At 39.3% G+C, this 21,370-nt stretch overlaps 1 protein-coding gene across 7 annotated transcripts in view; it reads right to left on the bottom strand.

The window, feature by feature from the left end:
* The window catches only part of EZH2 (enhancer of zeste 2 polycomb repressive complex 2 subunit), a 56,713-nt gene extending 40,385 nt beyond the window's left edge, over nucleotides 1-16,328 (bottom strand). For 4 of the 7 annotated variants that reach the window (XM_068674828.1, XM_068674830.1, XM_068674836.1 and 1 more), the window contains exon 1: nucleotides 14,907-14,930. Coding sequence is in view for 2 of the 7 variants with exons in the window: in XM_068674831.1 (XP_068530932.1) it covers nucleotides 14,907-14,944 (38 nt within the window). In the remaining 5 variants the exon portion in view is untranslated. Of the gene's footprint in view, nucleotides 1-14,906; nucleotides 14,950-16,172 lie in introns of those variants that run through there. The other 3 variants (XM_068674832.1, XM_068674831.1, XM_068674829.1) reach the window with 3 other exon arrangements.
* Between the last annotated feature and the right edge of the window lie 5,042 nt (nucleotides 16,329-21,370).

Genomic DNA, 21,370 nt, shown 5'->3' with positions numbered 1-21,370 from the left:
AAACAACATCCTTTTTTTCTTCAATCGCTTTAGCAATACTCATCAGTAATAAACAAGCACGTGGATAATTCTCTAAATTAGGCAGTCTATTCAAGCAGTCATACTGCTGTCAAAGACTATATTAAAGCTCCTCTGGCTACCCTGCCAAATTTCAGGAAAAAAAAATTTAAAATTGCAAACCATGAGAGCATAAATGAGGAGAGAGTCTGCCCTTATAAGCGAATATTATTAATTCTGTAACTGCGCTTAATATTAATATAATATTGTTACAGCTTAAAATATTGTGTATCTTCTGACAACTCAGAAATTCTTTTTGGCAATATTTAAGAATTAAAACATACTGTGCACAGCACAACTTCCAAGTCCTTTTTTTTTTTTTTTTTTGAATTTCATATATGCTCAAAATGTCATTCCTATGCTTCAGTTGTATGTATACTCCAATACAACACTGCACTTAGGAGCACTCTTAACCAAAAGTTTCAATGGTGAGGGGAAGAGAATACAAAACCCAACAGACAAAGTGCCTGTGCAACTTGATGCAAACCAATGAACAATCAAGTCATAATGTTTTTGTTGCCTAGAGTAATGAAAGAATAAAATAATTCAGTTTGGGGAGGGTGGAAGGAAATACTACCTCTAGAACCTCACCTAAAGCCAAGTGTGAAAGCTTTCACATTTGCTTCTCAGAACCTCAAGAAGTAGGGAAACTTACTGGACTCCACAGACCTGCTCAGCAAACTACATCTTATGTCCAGACCTCTCCCACCTCACTGACAACATGAACACAGTGACATACTGTCACTACATTCCTTGGACTGACACACTATTGAGCTCAAAGCACACATCTCAGCTAGCTTCAAGAACTGTCACTTCAAATGCCATAAACTTATTAATTTAGATTCAATATTACATCACAAAGATATTCATACAAGTTGAGGGATGTGATTCTCTCCTTCTACTCTGCTCTTATGAGACCCCACCTAGAGCCCTACACAACGCACAGCTACAAATCAGGAGGGAATTGTGAGGAACTTTGGCCAACACTGGGGCCACAGGGGAAGAAATAGCACGTGCCACTGTACTATAAAGAAGCCCTGGTTTTATACATCAGTTTGCTCTGGAGTAGCAGACATGCTCTTTACCTGTAAGCTGTTATCAGATCCAGACAGCACACATGTCCCTCACATTATGCATATTCAGTTTTATTAATGACAAAATTACCATATATTAAACCCTATCTGAAGTCATTATTGAGCTTCTTCACTCATCTACAAAACTTGGGTTCGATTACAAAAGCCACACCTTCCATGCTATCTTCTTCAAATTAGAAAAAATAAAATTGTTCAGACAGCATGATTTAAGATAATTCATGTTCAACTCAAAAAGCAGAATTTTAGCAACAGGAAGAAGAAAGGATTAAAGACTTCTCCATAAGCCTAAACATACAAACAAAAAACCACAACCGCACCTTCACTAGAAAAGAAGACAATAAATGTAAATTACTAGCATCAATGCATTCAGTGTATACCTAAAGGTGTAAGTTCACAGTACTTTTAACTTTCCAAACCCATCTAATAAAAAACTCAGATGATCTTCATATTACAGGATTTTACACAGTACAAAGTAGTATAACAACGTAATATATAAATACTACTAAATGATTGCTCAGCTACAGCCAAGTAGCTATCAGCTACACTAAACCAAACCTTATTGCTTAGAAACTCTTGGAGATGTATTTTTAGTATTTTACTTCATGCAGTCTAAATGCAAAACAAGCCAATACTATTTATGAACCTATTCTGAAGGCCTTCAGAGTAAGCAGTTTCCAGCAGACTCTTATTACAATTATCAAGCACCTAAAAATAAACCAACATATACATATTGCCAGACTTCAAGAAGTGATGTCAAATTTAATTATAATTAACTGCTGTAATCTGCATCCTTCATTTACTCCAAACTTTTATTAACCGTGTAGATATTAATGAAAAAAACTCTGGTCAAGAAACAGTATTACTCTCTCAGGCAAACTAAGAAAATTTATTTACTTCTGTGATTTCAGAGCTAACTTCTTCCCTATGCAAGTTATAGGGTGAGGGGAAAAGACACCCCAGCACCTGAATGGCTTTTTTACCTGTGTTATGAGCACACATATAAATCATCTATGCCTAGGTGATCTATAGCTGCTTGCTACTCTTTCTGCATTTTCTAAAGAAATAAAAAAACAGTTGTCTTTCAAACTTATCTGCGTAAAATAGCATGTTCTCATTTCCATGGGAAGAAAAACACTTTCAAGGCTGTCAGCTCTCTGTTGTCAGCTTCTGCATTTCAGACACCAAACCACATTGACTAACTAAAAATCTCTGGGTCATATACAACACTGGAAAGATTAGCATAGTTTATTAGTAACATTCCACTACATCACATTCACTCTACAAGATTTGTCACAGTGATAGATGAGAATAAACTGCAGTGGTTTTTTACTGTAATATATTATAGAAACATAGTATTTTAAGTTTACAGTGCAATTCAATTTGTTTAACCAAGAAATACCTAAAAATTCCTATGTTTTAAAATATACTTCATGTTATTCCATATGCTGAAGATCTTTATCATTAAGAATATTTAAATTTCAGCATTGGACTTTTATTAAATGTTATCAAGTTAAGCTATCTTCCTCAGACATTATTTGTTGTCAGTTTCACCTAGAAAAAGACATCATTTATCCTTTGTATCAGTGGCCCCACATACCTCATCTCCACCTCTACTCAGCCTTCTGTATTGTAAGACCTAAGTGCTTATGGTTCTGTTAATCAAACTAGGTCAGGAAAAAAAAATCTTGCTGAACAGCCCAGAAAATAAACACACTTAGGTTTTCAAATACAAATTTTCAACAAAATCAGTTCCACAGGCAGGTTTGTTCAGCAGCCACAGGAATACTTGAATCAACACGAGGGTAGGGGGTAGAAACAAGAGGCAAAGAACTGAAATTGGAGAGGCTAGGAGTTTATGCCAGTCCTGCCTTCAACAGAAGTGTTTGTCAAGCCACACTGTATCACTACCACAGTTTTACCAATATGTAAATGTTATCCTTACCAACCAGAAACATTTAGCAAGACACCCATGCCAGACCTGCCACTCTTTGGCCACATAAAAGCCAAGAAGCTTGTCGTGGCCCACAGAGGCTTAACCTCTATTGCACTATTGCAATATCTAAAATAAGTATACTTATTTATGAATCTAGGCTATGTAGGTAACTCTAAACAGCTCATCTGTCCTTCCTCACTCTGACAGACATCAGTGGCTGTGGCTGATGTAGGCTAATACAACACTCGTGACCAATTCTAGTACGATTCTGCACTCTGCAAGAACATTCTTGATTACTCAGGAGATGGAAACTGTTAGACAAGCTATCATCAAATACAAAACTAATTTTAACAAGGTATCTAGAAGAACCATCAACTTCTTCATATATACCAATGCCATAACCCTGAACTAAAGAGGAATGTCTGTATGTGAAAGTAAGCATCCCAATCTCAGAATGACTCCTTTCCCTCCACCTTAAAGTTCACAGCACACCCCTGGTTTACAAGTAGAATTAAAAGCCTATGTTCCAATAGCAGCATGGGCACCAAGGCACGTTAGCACCAGCCCTAACACCCAAATAGGTAACAGCCATAGACAGACCTTCCATGTAATATGGCAGCATCGAAAGCAGGTTTGCTGCTGCTATAAATAGACATTTTTCTTATGAGCAGTCTCATCACAATTAAGCTTGTATTTATTATAGTACTGCCAGTTACTTGCAATTAGCATTTGCAACACTAGAATACATTTTAAGTAGTGAAATCCTTTCAAAATTGGCAGTCTGTCACTACAGTATTGTTTCTTTGAGATAACAGCTTAAAAGTTGTCACATTCAAGGCCAGTGCACTCCCTCCTCCCCAACGTGCAAAATCAGTATTTACTAGTGTATTAACAGTTGCCTAATACAATTTAATTTTGAGGAAGAACATTGCAACTTAACCATGACTTAGCAGCACAATCATACATCCATTTGCTTTTGGAACATATATCCTCATGTACTTCTTGGCTAGAATTGGGAAGGGCAATGGAATCTTAAAATGGCATACATTTCTTCTCTTCATTATCTGCCTACATTACCTCTGCATCTCTGATAGATTTAGAGAGCAAATACGGTAAGTTTGATTGTGATGATTAGTTCTGCTAAATCAGACCTTTTCCCCCCTCAGAAGAGGCTGACTGCTCTTGAACTGGACCAGAAAGTCAAAATTACTCAAGCTGGCAGAGCCAGCACACAACTGGCAGGGAAGAGCCATGCAGACAGCATCATGGGTATGAAGCAAAGCCTCTTTCTGTCAATACCAGCAAACTGCTTGAGCATCTCCCCAACTTGTCTTAGACTGGAACATTTATCTTCCATACCACATGTACCATACTATTCACACTAATCTTTTTTTTCTTTACAAGTCTATGCACAATCAAAGAAGTTAACATGGCAAAATAATTGTGTGAGTAGTTGTCAAGAACTGTGCTTCCTGCTCTTGCTCTATCAGCTAAAGATTACCCTGAAAATGATTCAGGGACTGGCAAACCAGTCTATAACTTGCCTCTGTTAGCTGCCAGTGGAGGACAGGTATAGAAGATGTCTGTAACAAATGAGAAGTTAATGCAAGCTTTACAGTTCAGTTTTGCCTCATACATACATAATACATACATACATAATAGCCGTTCACAACAACTCTCTATGTTCAAATCAACAGTTAATAAGTTATTTTCCATTTCCTATTATTAGTACAAGTCTAAGGCTTCAAAATATGGTTCTGACTATTCTTAAAAAGAATAGAAGGAAGCTACATGTAGGGATCCAAACTCCTAAACAGTCTCTTTTAAAGATGTTACGCTTTCGTCTGTTTTGTGGCCTTATCAAAATTGGAAGTCATTTCAAGAATTTAAACAAATATTCCACGAACAGCATTATGTCTCATAGAAATCAGCACTAAACCCAGATGACCACAGAATTTGAGTACTACTCTAGCCCTTCTATGGAGACATGCTAATATGTGCTAAAAAAGAGCAGCAAAGTCAACAAGCAAGTCTCAAGTGAGGGATTTCACTTCAACATAGGGAGAAAATGCTTCACAGCGAGTGCAGTCCAGCACAAGAACACATTAAGCAGAGGTTCTGGAATCTCCATCCGCAAAAACATTTTAAAAGTGGTCTGGAAAAGACACTGAATAGCCTGATGCAATTTCAGTGTTGGCCTTGTCTGAACGGGAGACTGGATCAGATAACCTCCAGATTTCCTTGCCAACCTAAACTATTCTAAAAGCCAACAAAATTCTGAACTGGGCCTGCCATCTCAAAACCAAGGGCCACACTGTTTTTAGAGCTGATGCTACCAAGCTTGCTTGCTGTTTAAATTCCAATTTAGTATTTCAGAAGATGGAAATATTCACCACTACACTTTAAAATTCTTGATATTTCAGTCAGCTACAAGTACAATTTGGAAAACAATATTAAGGGAACAGTAATTTCTGAATTAAAGTGTTTGGGAGCTTAATCAGATTGCAATCTTTAGTTTGGTGTGTAATCACAGGTTGTTCTCATCAGTATAAACACCCCTTGTGCTAGAGTCTCCTTTAACAACTCCAACTCGTTAGTTCACATATTCCTTCCCACTACAATCTTGTGTTTGTTCATTTGAAGAGTCTGTCTCTGCTTGACACCAATTGGAACCTTCAGCTCCCCCTCATATAAAACATAAAAGGCAAAGAAAGCTCTTTACTAATTAAGAAATGTATTCCAACTACTGTACTTCATACTCTCCAGAAACTTACCAATGTTTTTAAAAATTAAGAAATTAAGATGCAGTGTTCCTTTCAAAGCCAGAAAAAAGATCACTTGTTCTAAAACCATAACAGAGTCAAAGTAGTAACTTTGCAAGTTCTGCTTCAAGAAACCATCATTCACTGTCTGAATTAATGTATCAGGGCAACAGGCTCTCAACTCCAAATAAAGGTGTGTTTTATTGTTGTTTTTCTTTTTCTTTTTCAAAGGGAGCAGGACTAGAAAAGTGAAGGAAAAAGAAAGAAAGTAAAGGGAAAATTAGCTGAGAAAGACTTGTAAAGGGCTGTTTTTTCAAGTGAGCCTTCTTCATATTCTAATAGAGTTCTTCTTATAGCCCAACTTTTGTGCCTTTGAAGTGTCATTCTTTGCCAACCTTTTACATACTGTAATTTAAGTGAATAAAGCTTTACTTTGTTCTTGGTGTGGTTCAGATCAGGAGCCTGATCTTTACCCTGGAATGTTAAAAAAAAAAGACAAAAGTATTTAAGTAAAACCTAAACATATTCTAGAAGCTATCAATAAGCAAGGAGTACACGTGCACTGTAAGCAACTGCTGTGACCTGCTTCCCTGCAAGTGAAATGCTGTGCCTTCTCAATTATTTCTTCCCAAGCACAGTACTCTCTGGGCCTTTTGTTACTATCCCAGCACCCCCTTAACTTAATAGTACCCAGTTGATACTTCAGGATATTCAAGGTTACTCACATTTCTTCTACATTCTTTAAGCAAGAATTTCAGCTCACATTCAAAGCCATTTTTCTTTGCTAAATTTTCACCCTTTTACAGCTACCTATAAGGTATTACTCATCCAGGAGCGTATTTTCACCCTGTCAGCAACTGATTTTTCTGCTTTCACTTCCAGAATGTTTCTAGTCCTATTGCATTCAGTCTGATGCTAAAGTCACCAGCTTCTTTTTGCTGTGTTTGTCAATCCTTATAGCTTTAAAAACATTGAGTAATTCTGAGAACATACTTAAAACGGCAATTTTTCTTATTCAAAAAAAAGATCAGTTTTACATTTCAAGTTTTAAAGTTACTTACTCTTCCTTGTTAAAGTGGTCCCTCACCCTTTCACACTCCTTTGTTAGGAATAATCCTTTACATCTCACCACTCTTTCAAAAGAGGTTTAAAAAAAATCACTACTTTGCAGCATATTAACTCTTTTGGCTATCACATGCTATCTCGATCCACATAGCCACCATACACAAAATAACTATACACACCCTTTTTTCTTATAGCTACTTGAATGGCTATGATTGAACTAGGAGTACACTTTCATAACGTATTTAATCCAATTAAGCTACATACTTCTGTCCGAATTGCCAGCCTGCTGTTCACTCACTTGTTCATACTGTTACCTTTTGTGTCCTAGTCTAGAAACTGCATGACCATACGCTGAATAAAGAAATTAGCTGTAATTAATTCTTGTTTATTTGCAGTATTACTCCCCAAACTAAGATTAGTTGGGAGTAGTTACTAATTCACTATAACACAGGCAAAACCTTGTAACTGAGCTGATCGGTGTAATCAGTTTCCTTTAAATGGCTGATTACAGCCTTCCTATGAAAATAAGGCCGACGGCCTCATTCTGCATACATCCTTTACCGTAACTTCTGATACAAATGGCAAGCATAAATCATATGTGACATTTCTTAGAGATAACTAAGTTAGTTATGCTTTCTGCAGTATACTCATAAAGGTCTGCAAGTGCCTTGGCATTATGAAATGTTGCAGTATGAATTCTCATTTTATGAAAAGCAGAAGAAAACAACAAACAGAAATCATGAAAAACATGCAGACACTGACTTACCAAACCCAGCAGCAGATTCACTGAGATGCCACTGTAGTTAACCACAATTCAGAAGACTCACTGACATGCCTGTTCTCTGTCCCAGCCACATAACATAATTATATACGTTACTTCACAGTAGCTACAGTCCTGCGTTGCATCCTTAGACCTTGCTAGGATATGCTTTTATTTTAGATATTAGGAATTCTAACCTTCAGTCCAGTTACCAACCTGTTAGAAAACCCTGTTTTCATCCCCATGCCTAACTCATGACTTCTGCTTGCTTTGGGCACATCTGCCTACTTTAATCAATCATTTCTTATCTGTTTTTAACATTTAAGTGAACCTTTTCAAAAAAAAGTTTCTCAAAGAAACCAAAGATTATACCAGACAAAACCTGTACAGATGGCTTGGACTTTCAAGTGTCACTGCTACTTTCTGCTGACATTGCTACTAAAAGACTTTTACCTGCCACTTGCTCATGCATCTGTGCTATCATTTCCCTCCCGACAGCATGAGTATTTTCGTAGCCAGTCACTGACAGAAGCGAGAAAGTCCTTTGGCTGAAAACACCTTATGTCTCTTCACTGAAGAAAAGTGAGCATCCATTTCTACTGTCCCCACCTAACCACACTGTGAAACTCTGGCCTTACACATTCAATTTCCAACTCCTGAGAGCACTAAATGCCTAAGATTGTGGATCGATTTCTGAATGCGCTCAACTCATACTAAAACTCATACCGCTATTTTCTGAGATGCTTACATCAGAGTAAATCAAGACAGGAAGGAAACAAGTCAGTTCTAGTGCTCTAAGAACTGACATTTTCTTCAAGTATTTTCCCCCATCTCATTTTTTTTTTAAATGTATTACTGTGCCTCTCACAGTATTTTATTTCTTGTTTTCTCCTAATAGTTCATTCTCACAGTTTAACACTATGTTGCTTGAATATTCTTTTCAGGAGTTTCTACAACTATTATAAACTGACTAGGCAGACATTAGAAAACCCCAAACCAAGAAAAAAAAAAAAAACAAAACAAAAAACACTGCCACCTTTGCCACAGCATGGAACAGGGAAAGAGAAGAATGAGGAGTAAAACAGATCTTGAATATGAAAAGAGGAGGAAACACTCCTCCACTCCCTTTTCCTTCCCGGAAAAGGGGTAGGAATCTTAATTATTATTATTTTTTATTTTATTTATTTATTTTACTATTTTTACATTAGAATCTTTTATTTTTTGTGTTAGAAAGCTATGAAAGGTAAGTAATAACTGGTTATTTAACATCTCTTTATCCTTATCCACCAGCATGTTAAACTCAGAGCTTATAAATAACCCAAACATTCTACAAGTACTTCATAAAATTTATCCCAAACCTTTTTTTAGCATCTAAAATAATTGTAATCAATCTACTTCAAACATGTTTAAGAAAAGGTAAGAATATACATAGTCTTGACAAAATTCCCCAGTCATTTTTAAAACTTTTCGCACCAACTACAGTTTGAACAGACATGAAGCACCCGAGTAAAATCCAACAACAGAACTGTATCAGAAATGCAGTTTATTGCAGATTTTCCACCAACCATAAGGATGGAAGACATCGGTTCGAGGGCTTTTTTTTTTTCCCAGTAGTACACTGCCTTTGGATTTACATTTAAGCCAACTCATTTGAGGGAAGTTCTTCATTTATGACATTTACTAGTAAAGACAATGGAAAGGGTTTCATTCTCTTTAATAAAGAAAAAAACTAAATAGTCTGTTAATATATAATTTCAATAGGTTCCTAATATACTTCCTTAAATATGAGTAAGACAAAAAAAGTATCATTTGTTTTCAGACAGCCATTAAATATATATAAATATAAATCTTTACTAGAGTTCTGAAGCAGTTTGCTCATGCTAACCTGTAGCTTTCAAAACTTCCCTTCAAAAATTAATTCCTTTCACTGTATCCCAACAGTTTCAGGATTAAAAAAATAGAATTAAAAAAAAAGACAAAATGTAATTACTGAATATCATGTAAGAAGCAATTATTTCAATGATATTTCTCCCAGAACAATTAAACATATGATACTTCTAGAAAAATACTGTTTGAGAAACAGAAGTGATAAACTTAAGTACTTAGGGATGTGGGGGAAGGTGAGTAGAAAACAGGGAAATTATAACCACCGGGGATTTTTTTTTTAAGTGAAAAAAATCAAACGAAAATTGGAACTGAAATCTCACTTCAGTTTAGGCAGTATCAGCTAATAAAGCTATTTTTTTATTTTTACCTACACTTGTGTTTTTAACTATATTTGCAGGCACAAGTGAGACTATTTGGATCCTCCCCCCGCCCCCCCCCCCCCCAAAAAAAAATAAAATGTAAAAATTCAAATAAAAGAACAGCAACAAGTTTCAAGCCTGATTTTTATAATGTTCTTTATAAGTGACCATTAAAACCATTCCACACCTCTAACATAAGATGAAGCCTGGCTGTTTGTCAGGAGACAGTAAAGTTTTAGACATAAGACTTAAACTTTCAGTTGTTCAAATGCATACCTCCAGATCTCTCCCCTAACACTCGTTCAGATGCCCAGAGCAGTTAGATGACTCCCTTGTACGTTCCAAATAACCTCTGTTGCCTAACACCTCCACCTCTTAAAATTCAAACCTTTTTGATACCCTGGATAAACCTAGCAGAAAAAATAGCACTTGCTGCAAGCACCTAACGCATGTCTACACAGGTAAAATAATTTGAGGTGTGAATTTAGAGTTCAGTGACTATTCCACCCTAACTAGTTTTGTGGACACACCTTTTTAGTTTTTACTCTAAATACATTAAAATACCTAAAAGGTCTTCAGTTCAATTCACACACACAAAAGCAAACCACACTCCAAACTGAAAAAATCCTGCCACATAACAATTAAGCAGTTCAATAGCTATAACATACTTCTTCCTCTATATAGGCAAATAGCTTAAACTTTCAAAGACATTACACAACCACTTATGCAGAGAGGTCATATAGAATTTATTGCAGATAAGCGTATCAAATTTTGGAGCCGAATGTGTATTTAGAATATTTGTAAATTGTCTGAACAATTCCAAAATAAACTTCAAACAAGGAAAGCAACCAGAAGAGTTACTTAGCCAACTCTCATCCCTAAAGCCCTCAAAATAACTGGGTTTAATACAGAGCATCCCTATTCTAAAAAGCATACGGTGATTAATTCATCAGCAGATTAAATATTGCTTATAAAGGGGGAAAAAAAAAGATCCTACTTTTCTAGAATCTTTATTTAAAGAATAAAGAGAATTAATGAGAAACAGTTTAACTTAAAAAAAAAAAAAAAAAAAACACACTCCAGTGAGAACTCAGCTACCTTAGGCTACAGATGAGAATTATGAGTAGTTCCATGGCTCTGGGACTGTTTCTGTCCCCCGGTTTCAAAGCAATGATATACTGAACACCAGTAATGGTCAAACTATTTTAACACTAAAACAACATCTGTCAATCTTCTCTCCCAATATTTAAACAATGGATTCAACTTTGCACTAAACACACTAGTTAAAAATACTCACTAAAAACATGGCATAAATTGGCAGGCAGATAGCTGAAGAGTTATCGCAATGGACAGACTTTACATTCTTCCTAGTTGTAAGTTGTACATAAAATCAACTTAATGACTTTAATCCATTTGCCATGGTATAGTTTTTGCAGGTATATCAGGTCTTTCTAAAACAAGCCTGATTTCTCACATAAAAAGCAAACTAGGTTCTATCTCTTAAATTTCATCTTACTAGATGAAAGTAAGATCAGACACCTACACAGAAGAAATACACAATTTACCAGATCCACTCAGCCTAAGAAACATAGAAAGGAAAACAGCTCACAGTTAAAACACTTACTAGTAAGATTTGAGTTTGCTTCCTTTCAAATACTTTATTTAAGTTATGTCTAATTGCTTTGAGATTTAAACTGAACACACAGGCTGTGAAAGGGAGAATACGCAGCAGAGAAACAATCAACCACGAAAAGGCAGAATGAAAGAAGGAACCAGATGCAACAGAAATTGACAAAGGAAACAGCCTGGGTCTAGATTAAAAATAATAAAATTAACACATAAGGAAATCATACTCTCCTGCAAATATTTTTTTTAGTTCACATATTAGAAAGCCTAGAGTATGGACTGCAATATGCACCACTTTGCTTGCATAGCTACACATACATCATTTAAGCCGGCACCATATACATATAAAAAAAGGTGAAAAAATAACAAATTCATATGTACTCCTGAAATGGCATATCAGAGAAGGCTTTATCTGCATACAGAATGATGACAGCACTGACAGCTTTATCTAAGATTATATTAACAACTGAAGTATCTGAAAGACATTTTGAAGAACTACGTCACATTTTCAAGCAATTGCCAATATTGCACTGATCCACTCACATCACTACATTGTTATTGTTATCTGAAGCAGTTAGAACATGCCTGGTATCTAACTACATTTCCAGATGGTCTTCTCACCTTAAAAGTACTCCTGATTTTACCATTAGAAGGGAAGCACTATATGCACTATGAATCTTTCCATTACAATAGTGCTCTTCACCAGTTGAACAGAGGTACGATCACCAAAACACTCTACATCCACACTTCAGCCAGGTAACCAAAAGATTCCTAAAATAAGGAATCCACAATAATCTTTTTTTTAATATACTTTTTCTGGACACGGTAGTGACATCTGAAAGACATCCTCTGTTTTTTTCTTTAAATGGAAATCAATTTACAAGTCTGTGGTTAAATAATTAGTAATATCAAAGAATTTGTTTCTTCACTATTTTTTTTTAAATTACATTGAAATTGTCAATGCTATATGCAAATGAAAATCTTACTTTTCACTCCTCTTCCTTAGAGTTGCCTCTACCCACATTTACCTTTTTAATTTAAAATACTTACTCCAGTATTGGAGGCATTTTTCTCACTGTCATTTGAGGACCCAGACCTCAAGCCTACAATCTTAATGGGAGTCTAGGTGCACAGCTAGAACAAGCCCGCAACAAACAACCTACCTACTATTATCAGTTACAGAAAATTGCATTGCTACTACTGTGTTTTTAGAAAACTTCAGTGCTGCTAGCTTGGACCTCAACAGAACCTACTTCTTCAACAAATTTCACTCTTGAGTTTCACCTCATGCATAGATAGCAAGCAGCTCATAGCTTCATCCCAGAGTCTTTAACTGATCTCTGTGGGAACAGACAGAATACCTATTTAGTAGTTCTTTACATTGTTTTCCTTTCAGTCTTTAACTCAACAAAAATCTTGAGCATATACTTAGATCTAAAAAACAAATCCAAGCAATCTGCTAAATTGGAACTGACTTCCTTGTTTTTCCCCTGTAAAACGTCTCTCCATTTTGCACCCATTTTACACAAGGCTTTGATTCTTCATCTCACCTTTCCTTCTCCCAAGCACAAAGCTTAACCGAAATTATCACCTGAGTTATGCCACCACTAGAATAATTCATCCATTTAAAGACTAATTTAGCACAAATATTCTAGAATAGCAAGTTATGGATGTTAGATATACAGATGCACATATGAAATACATCTAAAGATACAGACAGCATAAATGCTGTCAGCCATCATTTCAATGAGCTCTGTACGAGTTTCCACCTCCATACTATCAGCAAATTAGAAGGCTGGTAGCAACATTACCATTAGAGAACATTACAGTTAAAAATAATCTTCCTATTATTGTCCTACAGCTTCTGTTAACAGTAGTCTTGTTTCCTAAGGTAAGTGCTATTCAAACAATTCATGAAACCATTAAGAATTATATTCACGGTACGTAATCCATTTCTTCAACATTTCTTTAATCTGATAAAATGAAATTTCCTTGGGTGTGTAATTCTGTAATGACGACCTGCTTGATTCAGTAAACTTCTGAATATTCCTCACTTAGCAAAGGCCACATCCTGCTTCTGAAATTTTCAGGACCTCTGCTGGGGAAAATGTTATTCCCCCTAAAATTTCAGGTATTTCTCCAAGTCAGCTACAATGCATTGCAGCTAACCACAGAACTACAGAACATTCAAAGGACAACACTAAAGTTTTCCACCTTACTTTTGCTCAAGAACAACATAAAGCAAACATTTGTTAAATATACCTTCAGTCAGTATTGCAGCCATTTTTTAAAATAGTTTTTCCCCATGACGGTAGAGCTGCCATTTAAAAATGTTGTTCAACTTTGAACATTACAGCTGTGAATTTATTAGAATGTATACATGATGTATACAGCTGAAGAGGCAGAATCTTTTTGTGAATGGTGGCAAGGAGAGGTTTATTTTTTTTTTATTTTATTTTATTCTTACTAATTTCAAGAGGATGTTTAGAGTGCACCAACTATTCAGGAATTACAGAAAGTAGCAGTTAGCTTGCACTCTCCATTTATACAGTCACTGCATTCACTAATGTACTACAAGAATTCCCTGCTCATGAAGCCAAAGTTTCTTTGCAGATGAGCAGAAGTGCAGGAATACATTTACATTTCACCTATGAATGCTGCAATGCTACAGAACAAACAAATCCATTTAAAGGCATGTCTTCAATTAAATCACTTACCGTATTTCAGCTTGTTGGCAATTATATCTACTAGAGCAGAAAAAATACAGCAAGGAAAATAAGAAGTTTGAATTTCAAGTATCCAGCCTAAGTTGACAGACTACTGTTTTAGCTCATTTTAAACTGAGCAAAGACATTTTATGTTCTTTTGATTATATGGATTTCCAGTGTCTGTCACTTTTCAAGGTAAGATTACATATTAAAAATGTCTTAATTTTCTTCTCCCCAGTTTTTTGTCCTAGATTACAATCTTGAATTCTTACAGTTATCCAGTAGAAAATAGCTACTGACGCCTCACAGAACATTTTACTACCACAGATTTCTCCATACATTCTTTAGCCTTTAATTACACTTCAGTCCCTGTTGTCAATAGAGGAAGGAAAGTGTACCTTTTCCTCTCTTTTTTTAAAGAATACCCTGTAACAAGAAGTGTAACATTTTGACATAATAAGCTTAAAGTAGGTAACAAACCACTACCTATCAAAGTTAAAACACTTGACACATCACAGAAAACTCTTCAGTCACATCTTCTACAGTACTGGAAGCATGCTGCCTGAAAGATACCGCATATCTTTAATATTCATATTTTAATAATCTAATCTAAAACAAGAGTGGCTATTGTACGCTGTGGACAAATAATACTCACCCTTCTGAAGATGCTTTATTGTTACCACAAATAAACATTCCCCAGACTCTCAATTTGATATAGACACTGGGGACAAACAAAGAATGACATTTTCTTATAAAGACTCATAAATTTTTATAAGTCACATAAAGAATCTGAGTGTGCCAACCCCTGAGAAAGAGAAAACTTATCTGTGAGGAAATCCCAGTTTAGAAGCGAAGCTCGCGCTAAAAGTACTGGTAAAACGTTCACTGATACACACGTTAATATGAGCCAAATTCATAACAGCTGGATCTGCAGCCGCCAGACTTACACAAAGACAAATCTATCCTGCAACAATTGAACAGCTCCATTCAAATTGTTACATGCTTTTTCTTAGAGACAAAGCATCTGAACTTTCAGCCCTACAGTTAAAAATTTAAAAAAAAACTTTTCTCCAGTTCCAGTAAAACGAAGACGGTGCTCTGTAACTTTGTGTAGGTGCCTTCAGCGAGGCACCAGCCCATTATTCCACTCCTGCTGCCTTACGCTCAGCCCGCCACGAGTAATTTCCGAATCACCGCCAAGAGTACCTGGTGACACCGAACCCACACACGCACGATGCTACAACGTGTCGACCTCCTCACTGCTCCCGGACCGCACACGTGCTGCTCGAGGCCAGCCTCCTTCACACCTCCTGCCTTCAGAGCTGCTCTTTGCGCCCGCGCTTGGCCGCCTTGCAGCTCACCCCAGGCACCCAGCTACGAACGGGGGCGCGGCGCCCTGGCAGCCCCCAGCCCCCAGGGACCGGGAAACCCGCAGGGGTGCGCGCCCAGCGGGCGCCCCGAGCCCCGGGGAGGGACCCGGCGGGAGGCGGCAGCTGCCCCGCAGGACAATAGCGCGCCGAGCCCCGCTGCCCGCTGCCCCGGTTTCCGGCACGGCGCGGCACACGCGGCCGGGCGCACCCGTGCCGGCCCCGGGCGGGCCGGGCGGGCTCCCGGGGCCCGGCGGGCACCACGGGGGGGGCTCTCGGAGGGGTGAAGGCAGGGGGGAGCCCCCCGGCCGTGCCTGGGGCAGGGCCCCGCGGGAACGGCGGCGCTGGGCCGGGGCCAGCGCACACAAAGGGCGCCCCGCGCACGCCGCCTCCGGCCGCCGCCGCGCCCGCGTCCCCCCGCCGCTGGGCGCTGTGCGCCGGGGCCGAGGGGCGGCTCGCCGCGGGGCCTCGCCCCCTCCCCTATTCCCGCTCCCCCCCTCCCCGGTTATAAAAAGCCGCTCCCGCCCCGCCGCGCGGCTCGCTGCCTTACTCACCCCCGCCCCGGCCTCTCAGCGCTGCCGCCGCCGCCGGCAGCCCGGCCCCGCTCCGCCCGCGCCGCCCTCCCGCCCGCTCTGCCGCCCCGCCGCCGCCGGCCGCCGGCTTCACCCTCCCGCACCGAGCGCCAAACGCGGCGGCCCAATCGGCGTCGCGCTCATTGGCGAGCGCCGCGCGCCGCCCCGATTGGACGGGCGCGGACGGGGGGCCCCCTCGCGCCAATCAGGCGCGGCGCGGGGCGGGCCGGGGGGCGGGGCCTGGCGCCCCACGTGCGGGGGGGGCAGGGCGGGGAGGGGGAGCTCTTTGTTCTCGCGCTGCCCCCCCCCGGAGGGAGGGGGGCGGGGCCGCGCCGGGCGGGGGGCGCGAGGGGATTGGCGGCCCGGGGCGGGGCCGCGCCCCGGTTTGAATCAGTTCGAAAGTGGGAGCGGTAACGGCCCTAACGGCCGCTGCGCGCGGGACGGGGGGGGGGCGGGGGCGCAGCCCTCGGCAGCCCCTCGCCCCCCGGCCGGCACCCGGCGCGGTTCCTCGCAGCCGTCCCCTGCCCCTCCTCGGGAGCGGGGCACGGCGCTCCCCCCTCTTTGCCCGCCCCAACCTTTCTGCGCCTTTACCGATTAAAAATAAAATTTCATTAAGTCAGCTTTTCTTTTCTTCGCCTCCCCTTGTATTGTAACCGTAACTCCTTCCTGCGCGCCCAGCGGTTTCTGAGGGGGAATAAAACCTGAGGCGCGTTCTCACTTTCGCCGTCTCTTCCCGTTGTTGTCTGTTACCGGGTGCGTGGCTTGGGGCGCCCTCCGGGACCGTGCCTCGTCCGTGGGCGAGGCCCCAGAAATGGGCGCCACGCACCGCGATGAGGTCCTGAGTGACAAAACTCCCGTCTGGAAAAACACAACCCCACTCCCACATCATTCACTTGGGTTACAAGTCACGCAGGGCTCTTATTCTTAGAGGTGGTATCTTGGGGTGCTTTTACATCCTCTGTCTTTCCACATGTAAGCACTTAAAATGTCCAAACTTCATCATATATTAAATTTGCAATGAAATCTCAAGAGATGTCGTTCTTACGTGGCTTGTTCTTGATCTACTTTATGACCTTGAAAAGGGGGTTCTACTAGGGACTTATTTTAGTTTTTTTATTTTGTAAGCAAAAAACGTGAGATATAAATGATTTCTTCTTGTGTTTACATGTCACAGAGTGATAGATTGCCGTGCCCTTCCCCCAGTTCTCATGGAATAGCTGGCAGTTTTCAAGATTATATTACGACTGTCAACTTTGCAAAATATTAGTCATTTCTGGAAATTCAGCTATTTAAATCTATTCTGCCCCAAGATGGCTGCCACCACCAAAATGGCTACCAAGTCTCTTCACAGATTGGAATTTGTAATTTACTTTGATTGTTAGAATTGCCTTTCATGAGATCTGGTTTTGGTCAAAACGTAAAAATACTGAATAAGCACAGGGCACCTTGATTTAAGTAGTACCTCAGTCACAAGGTGGACAAATCTATTGTAGAACCAACGCTGTGAACTAGACTGCAGTACAGCTAGCTTTTTCCCTCTTTCACAGAAAATTACTTGTCTGCTATATCACAAGCTAATGCTTACTGGAAAGCAAAACACATTTTGAAATGAATTACTCTTTCTGTTTTGCACTGTAGTTAAACAACTTTTCCTCCGAGACACAGTTCTAGACTCTTAAAGTGATGAATTTCCTCAGTGAGGATCTCCATTAAGTACCAGTTCTCTGATCGGTCATCCTAGCTGTTTCAAACAATCCGGAGAATTTTGACAGCTGTTTTTTGTTTGTTTGTTTGTTTTTCTGCACACAGGTGTTTAATGTTGCAATGAGCTGCTTATAGACTTTCTGTTTTCACAAAATAAAGTACCTGAATTGTTTTCCGTTTTTGTGTATTTTCATGATTAAAGTATGTCCATTTGCACACTGATCTGCTTGATGAAGAGACATTCATACCAGATCTCTAGGCTAAAATGTTACAAAAGTTTCTGAAAGAATTATGAAATCTGATATTTTGACAAGTTATTCTGAAAGGAGTCAATTCTGATGACAGTGTGTAATAGTGCTTCTGAGAAAAGTAGCTAACGCCAAAGAAATATATGTTTGACATGTCAATGAAAATAAAGTCATACTCAGGAAAAAAAAATGGTTTGGACCTTATTTCTTCTTTGGTGAAATACTTTCCTTTTTTTTTTTAATAGATAACATTCTGGAAGAGCTTTTTATATGTTTCCCATACATGAATGAAACAAGCTTATTCATGTTTTATGCATGATTGAAATAGTAGAATAAAGATTTGTTAATGCTGGATCACTAATATCGATTAGATGTAAAAAGAATTGTTTAACAACGTTGCAGGATAATCTGAGGTACTTAGGTGCCTCTTTCACCGTTTGAAAAAGAGACGTATGAAAACAGAAAAAAAGATACAGCACTAAAAGGCAAACTTACCAGCTGAGTGATTTCTTTTAAAGATTGTGACATTTTAAAAAGGTCATATTTATAAAACGTAGACTATTCTCTATGTATTATTACTGAAATAACTGTCCTGATAATCTGCTGATTCCTGCAGTCAGAATGACATGTTATTTTTCCATCTGTCTGAGGGATCCAGCAAGACCCTTAGAGAACTCCCCTAGCCCGGAATAACCACAAATGTTGGCCTGTTTTTCTATTGTCCATCCTGCTTAGTTAAGGGGATGCACAGCCAGGCTGCCCCCATCATAAACCACCCAAAGCAACTGTGTTGGGGGCTGCATCTATAATTCTTGTTGGTAACCTTACGATTTGCTTATCACGGTGTAATTTTCCCTTGCCCTTCAAGACCTAGCTTCAGCAAAGCTGCACATAGATTTTGGGTGGGTCTGTTCTGTAATGCAGTCTGGTGGACTTCATATATTAGTCACACAGTTCAAAAGGTTCAGTCCGCCTGGTTTTGAACTCAGTTGCTCTTTGATGGGGAGAGAAAGAGGATGCACACCCTCTCCTTGTTGCACCTACCACCATACTGCCCTACAAGCAAAGCCTGCAAATAATATTTCTTACGGTAGGCCACTCAGAAGTATGGTCTTTGTTTCTTTGAGCTTTTCTTTCTTTGTTTAATTGTATATTTTTTTAATGCATTCCATGTCTGCTTTGAAAGATGTTTCACATTCAATATTCCTTCAATTCCTAACACTAAGCTGTACTTTTCTGGCTACCTTAGCTTCTTTTGTGGATCAAATCCTGAATTTTAGCCCATGTTAATTTGGTAAGATTTTACAAAATGTTTACAAACATGGAAACATATGTACAGAACTAAAAGCGTGGCCTAAAATGATTAATTTGTAACATCATAAAACTATTATGTGCTGCAATAATTACACTGTACAAGTCAGCATGGACACAACAAGAGTTGGCTATTTTTATGTTATTATCAATAAAGTTTCTCTTTTAGTGTGTTAACCTTTAGTAACAATTAATGACCGTGTTTTGCAACTAGCCATTTTGAGAACAACTATGTTTTGCCATAACATCTTGATGGTACTTACAGACTAATTTCCCTGAAAGAAATGCAACCTTACGTCCTGTTTTACAAATAATTTCTGACTTGTGCTTTTCCATTTACTATATGTATCCCCATTAGAATTTAATTCAATACTCAGATAATCCACCAAAGTAACTTTGGACACAGTGGCCATTAGGCTACGTGAGAGAACAAGGAGCCTAGTTAGTCACTGCAGTGCACAACGTACCCCCACTGAACCAGTGCTTTTCAGACCTGCCAAGCCCAATGTACTGTACCTGAGCCTCCTGATCAGCCCTCCCCTGTTTCCCACACACTTGCAGTGCAGTGCTATGGCCTTGCCTGCTCTGGCACCCGACGTGCCCAAGGCATAGGCCATAGAAGCTGGAAAGAGGCCATGGCACAGGTGTGCACCTGGAGATGTGCCTCTAAAAGAAGTCCCATGCTCAAAGCATCCCTGCTAGCAAAGATTACTCATGATTTAGACTTTTTCCCTGTCACGCAACCAGACTGGTAGTTGCCATTTTATTTGATGCACTTGTCTCAAGACCTGGAAACTCTCATATCCAAAAGAAGGTTGGGAGGTGTGTACAGTCAGGGTGCGATATATGTGTACAACAGCAAGTGCAGGTGTAATTACTGTCTCAAAGTACTAGCACCAGAGTACCAAGAAAACTGGGTAGAATGTGTGCATGAAAAAAACTATAGCAGTAAGGGTATTGCTTAATGTGGCAAAGATTTGACACGGCGCTATTAGAGGAAAATGCAGATTCTGTGCCATTTACGGGCCGTCCGAAGCTGATGCTGTGAAGGATAATGAAAGCAGCTGGTTCTTAGCTCTTTGTGAGCATCAGTTTTCCCTCCGAGTAACTAAAGATACCTGACCTTTCACTGAGTGTTCATCTCATGGATCATAATACATGTAAGCAATACAGTTTATACGAAGTGTAAGTACTTTCAGCATGCTGGTCACCTCAGCTCTATCATATTGAATTCACAGAACGTTTATAATACAAAACATCCAATTTAAGGAAAGGTAATGCAAGACAAATAAAGGTGGAAGTGAGAGTAACACAATTAACTCAAACTATGGCACTGTCTAAAATACAGGATAGTATCTTTTTGGCTAAGGAGAAATGTTGCTGAAAGGAAAACTACAATGTTTTTATACAACAAGGGAAGCAGTGTGGGTGACTTTCTATTTTTCTCTACATGCAGAGATAAAGCTTACTGTGTGTGATCATCTATTTCAATTCATGAAAAGGATTAATTGATTTCCCCTGGCTTCAATTAAAAATTAATTTGACTTTAAAAACTATCTGTAGCAATGGTTTCACTCTGAAGAATCTACTTTTGTTTATTTTGTGGTCACAGAGGCTGCTGTGTAGTGTTGGAAAAGTTTTGTAGGAAAAATACTTCACCATCCTTGTCTCCTTGTTTGTCACCTTTCACTTTATTTTTTTTTCCTTGACCTCTATTTACCAATATATTAAAACCATCTTAAGGTCTAAATGGCCAAACTTAACAAAGTAGTCATGAAAGCACATGAATGAGAACTTAAATTCCTGATCCCCTTCCCCATTTCCAGGTGTATTTGGGAGTGTAGCTGTATGATATTTTGGGGAGTGCCATTCACATGGGAGGATTTGCCCAAACAGAAAGAGCTGTAAATTTAATGG

The sequence above is a fragment of the Anas acuta genome, chromosome 2 (assembly GCF_963932015.1).
Source record: "Anas acuta chromosome 2, bAnaAcu1.1, whole genome shotgun sequence".
In the NCBI taxonomy this organism is placed as follows: domain Eukaryota; kingdom Metazoa; phylum Chordata; class Aves; order Anseriformes; family Anatidae; genus Anas; species Anas acuta.
This window is presented reverse-complemented; position numbering and strand designations above follow the sequence as displayed.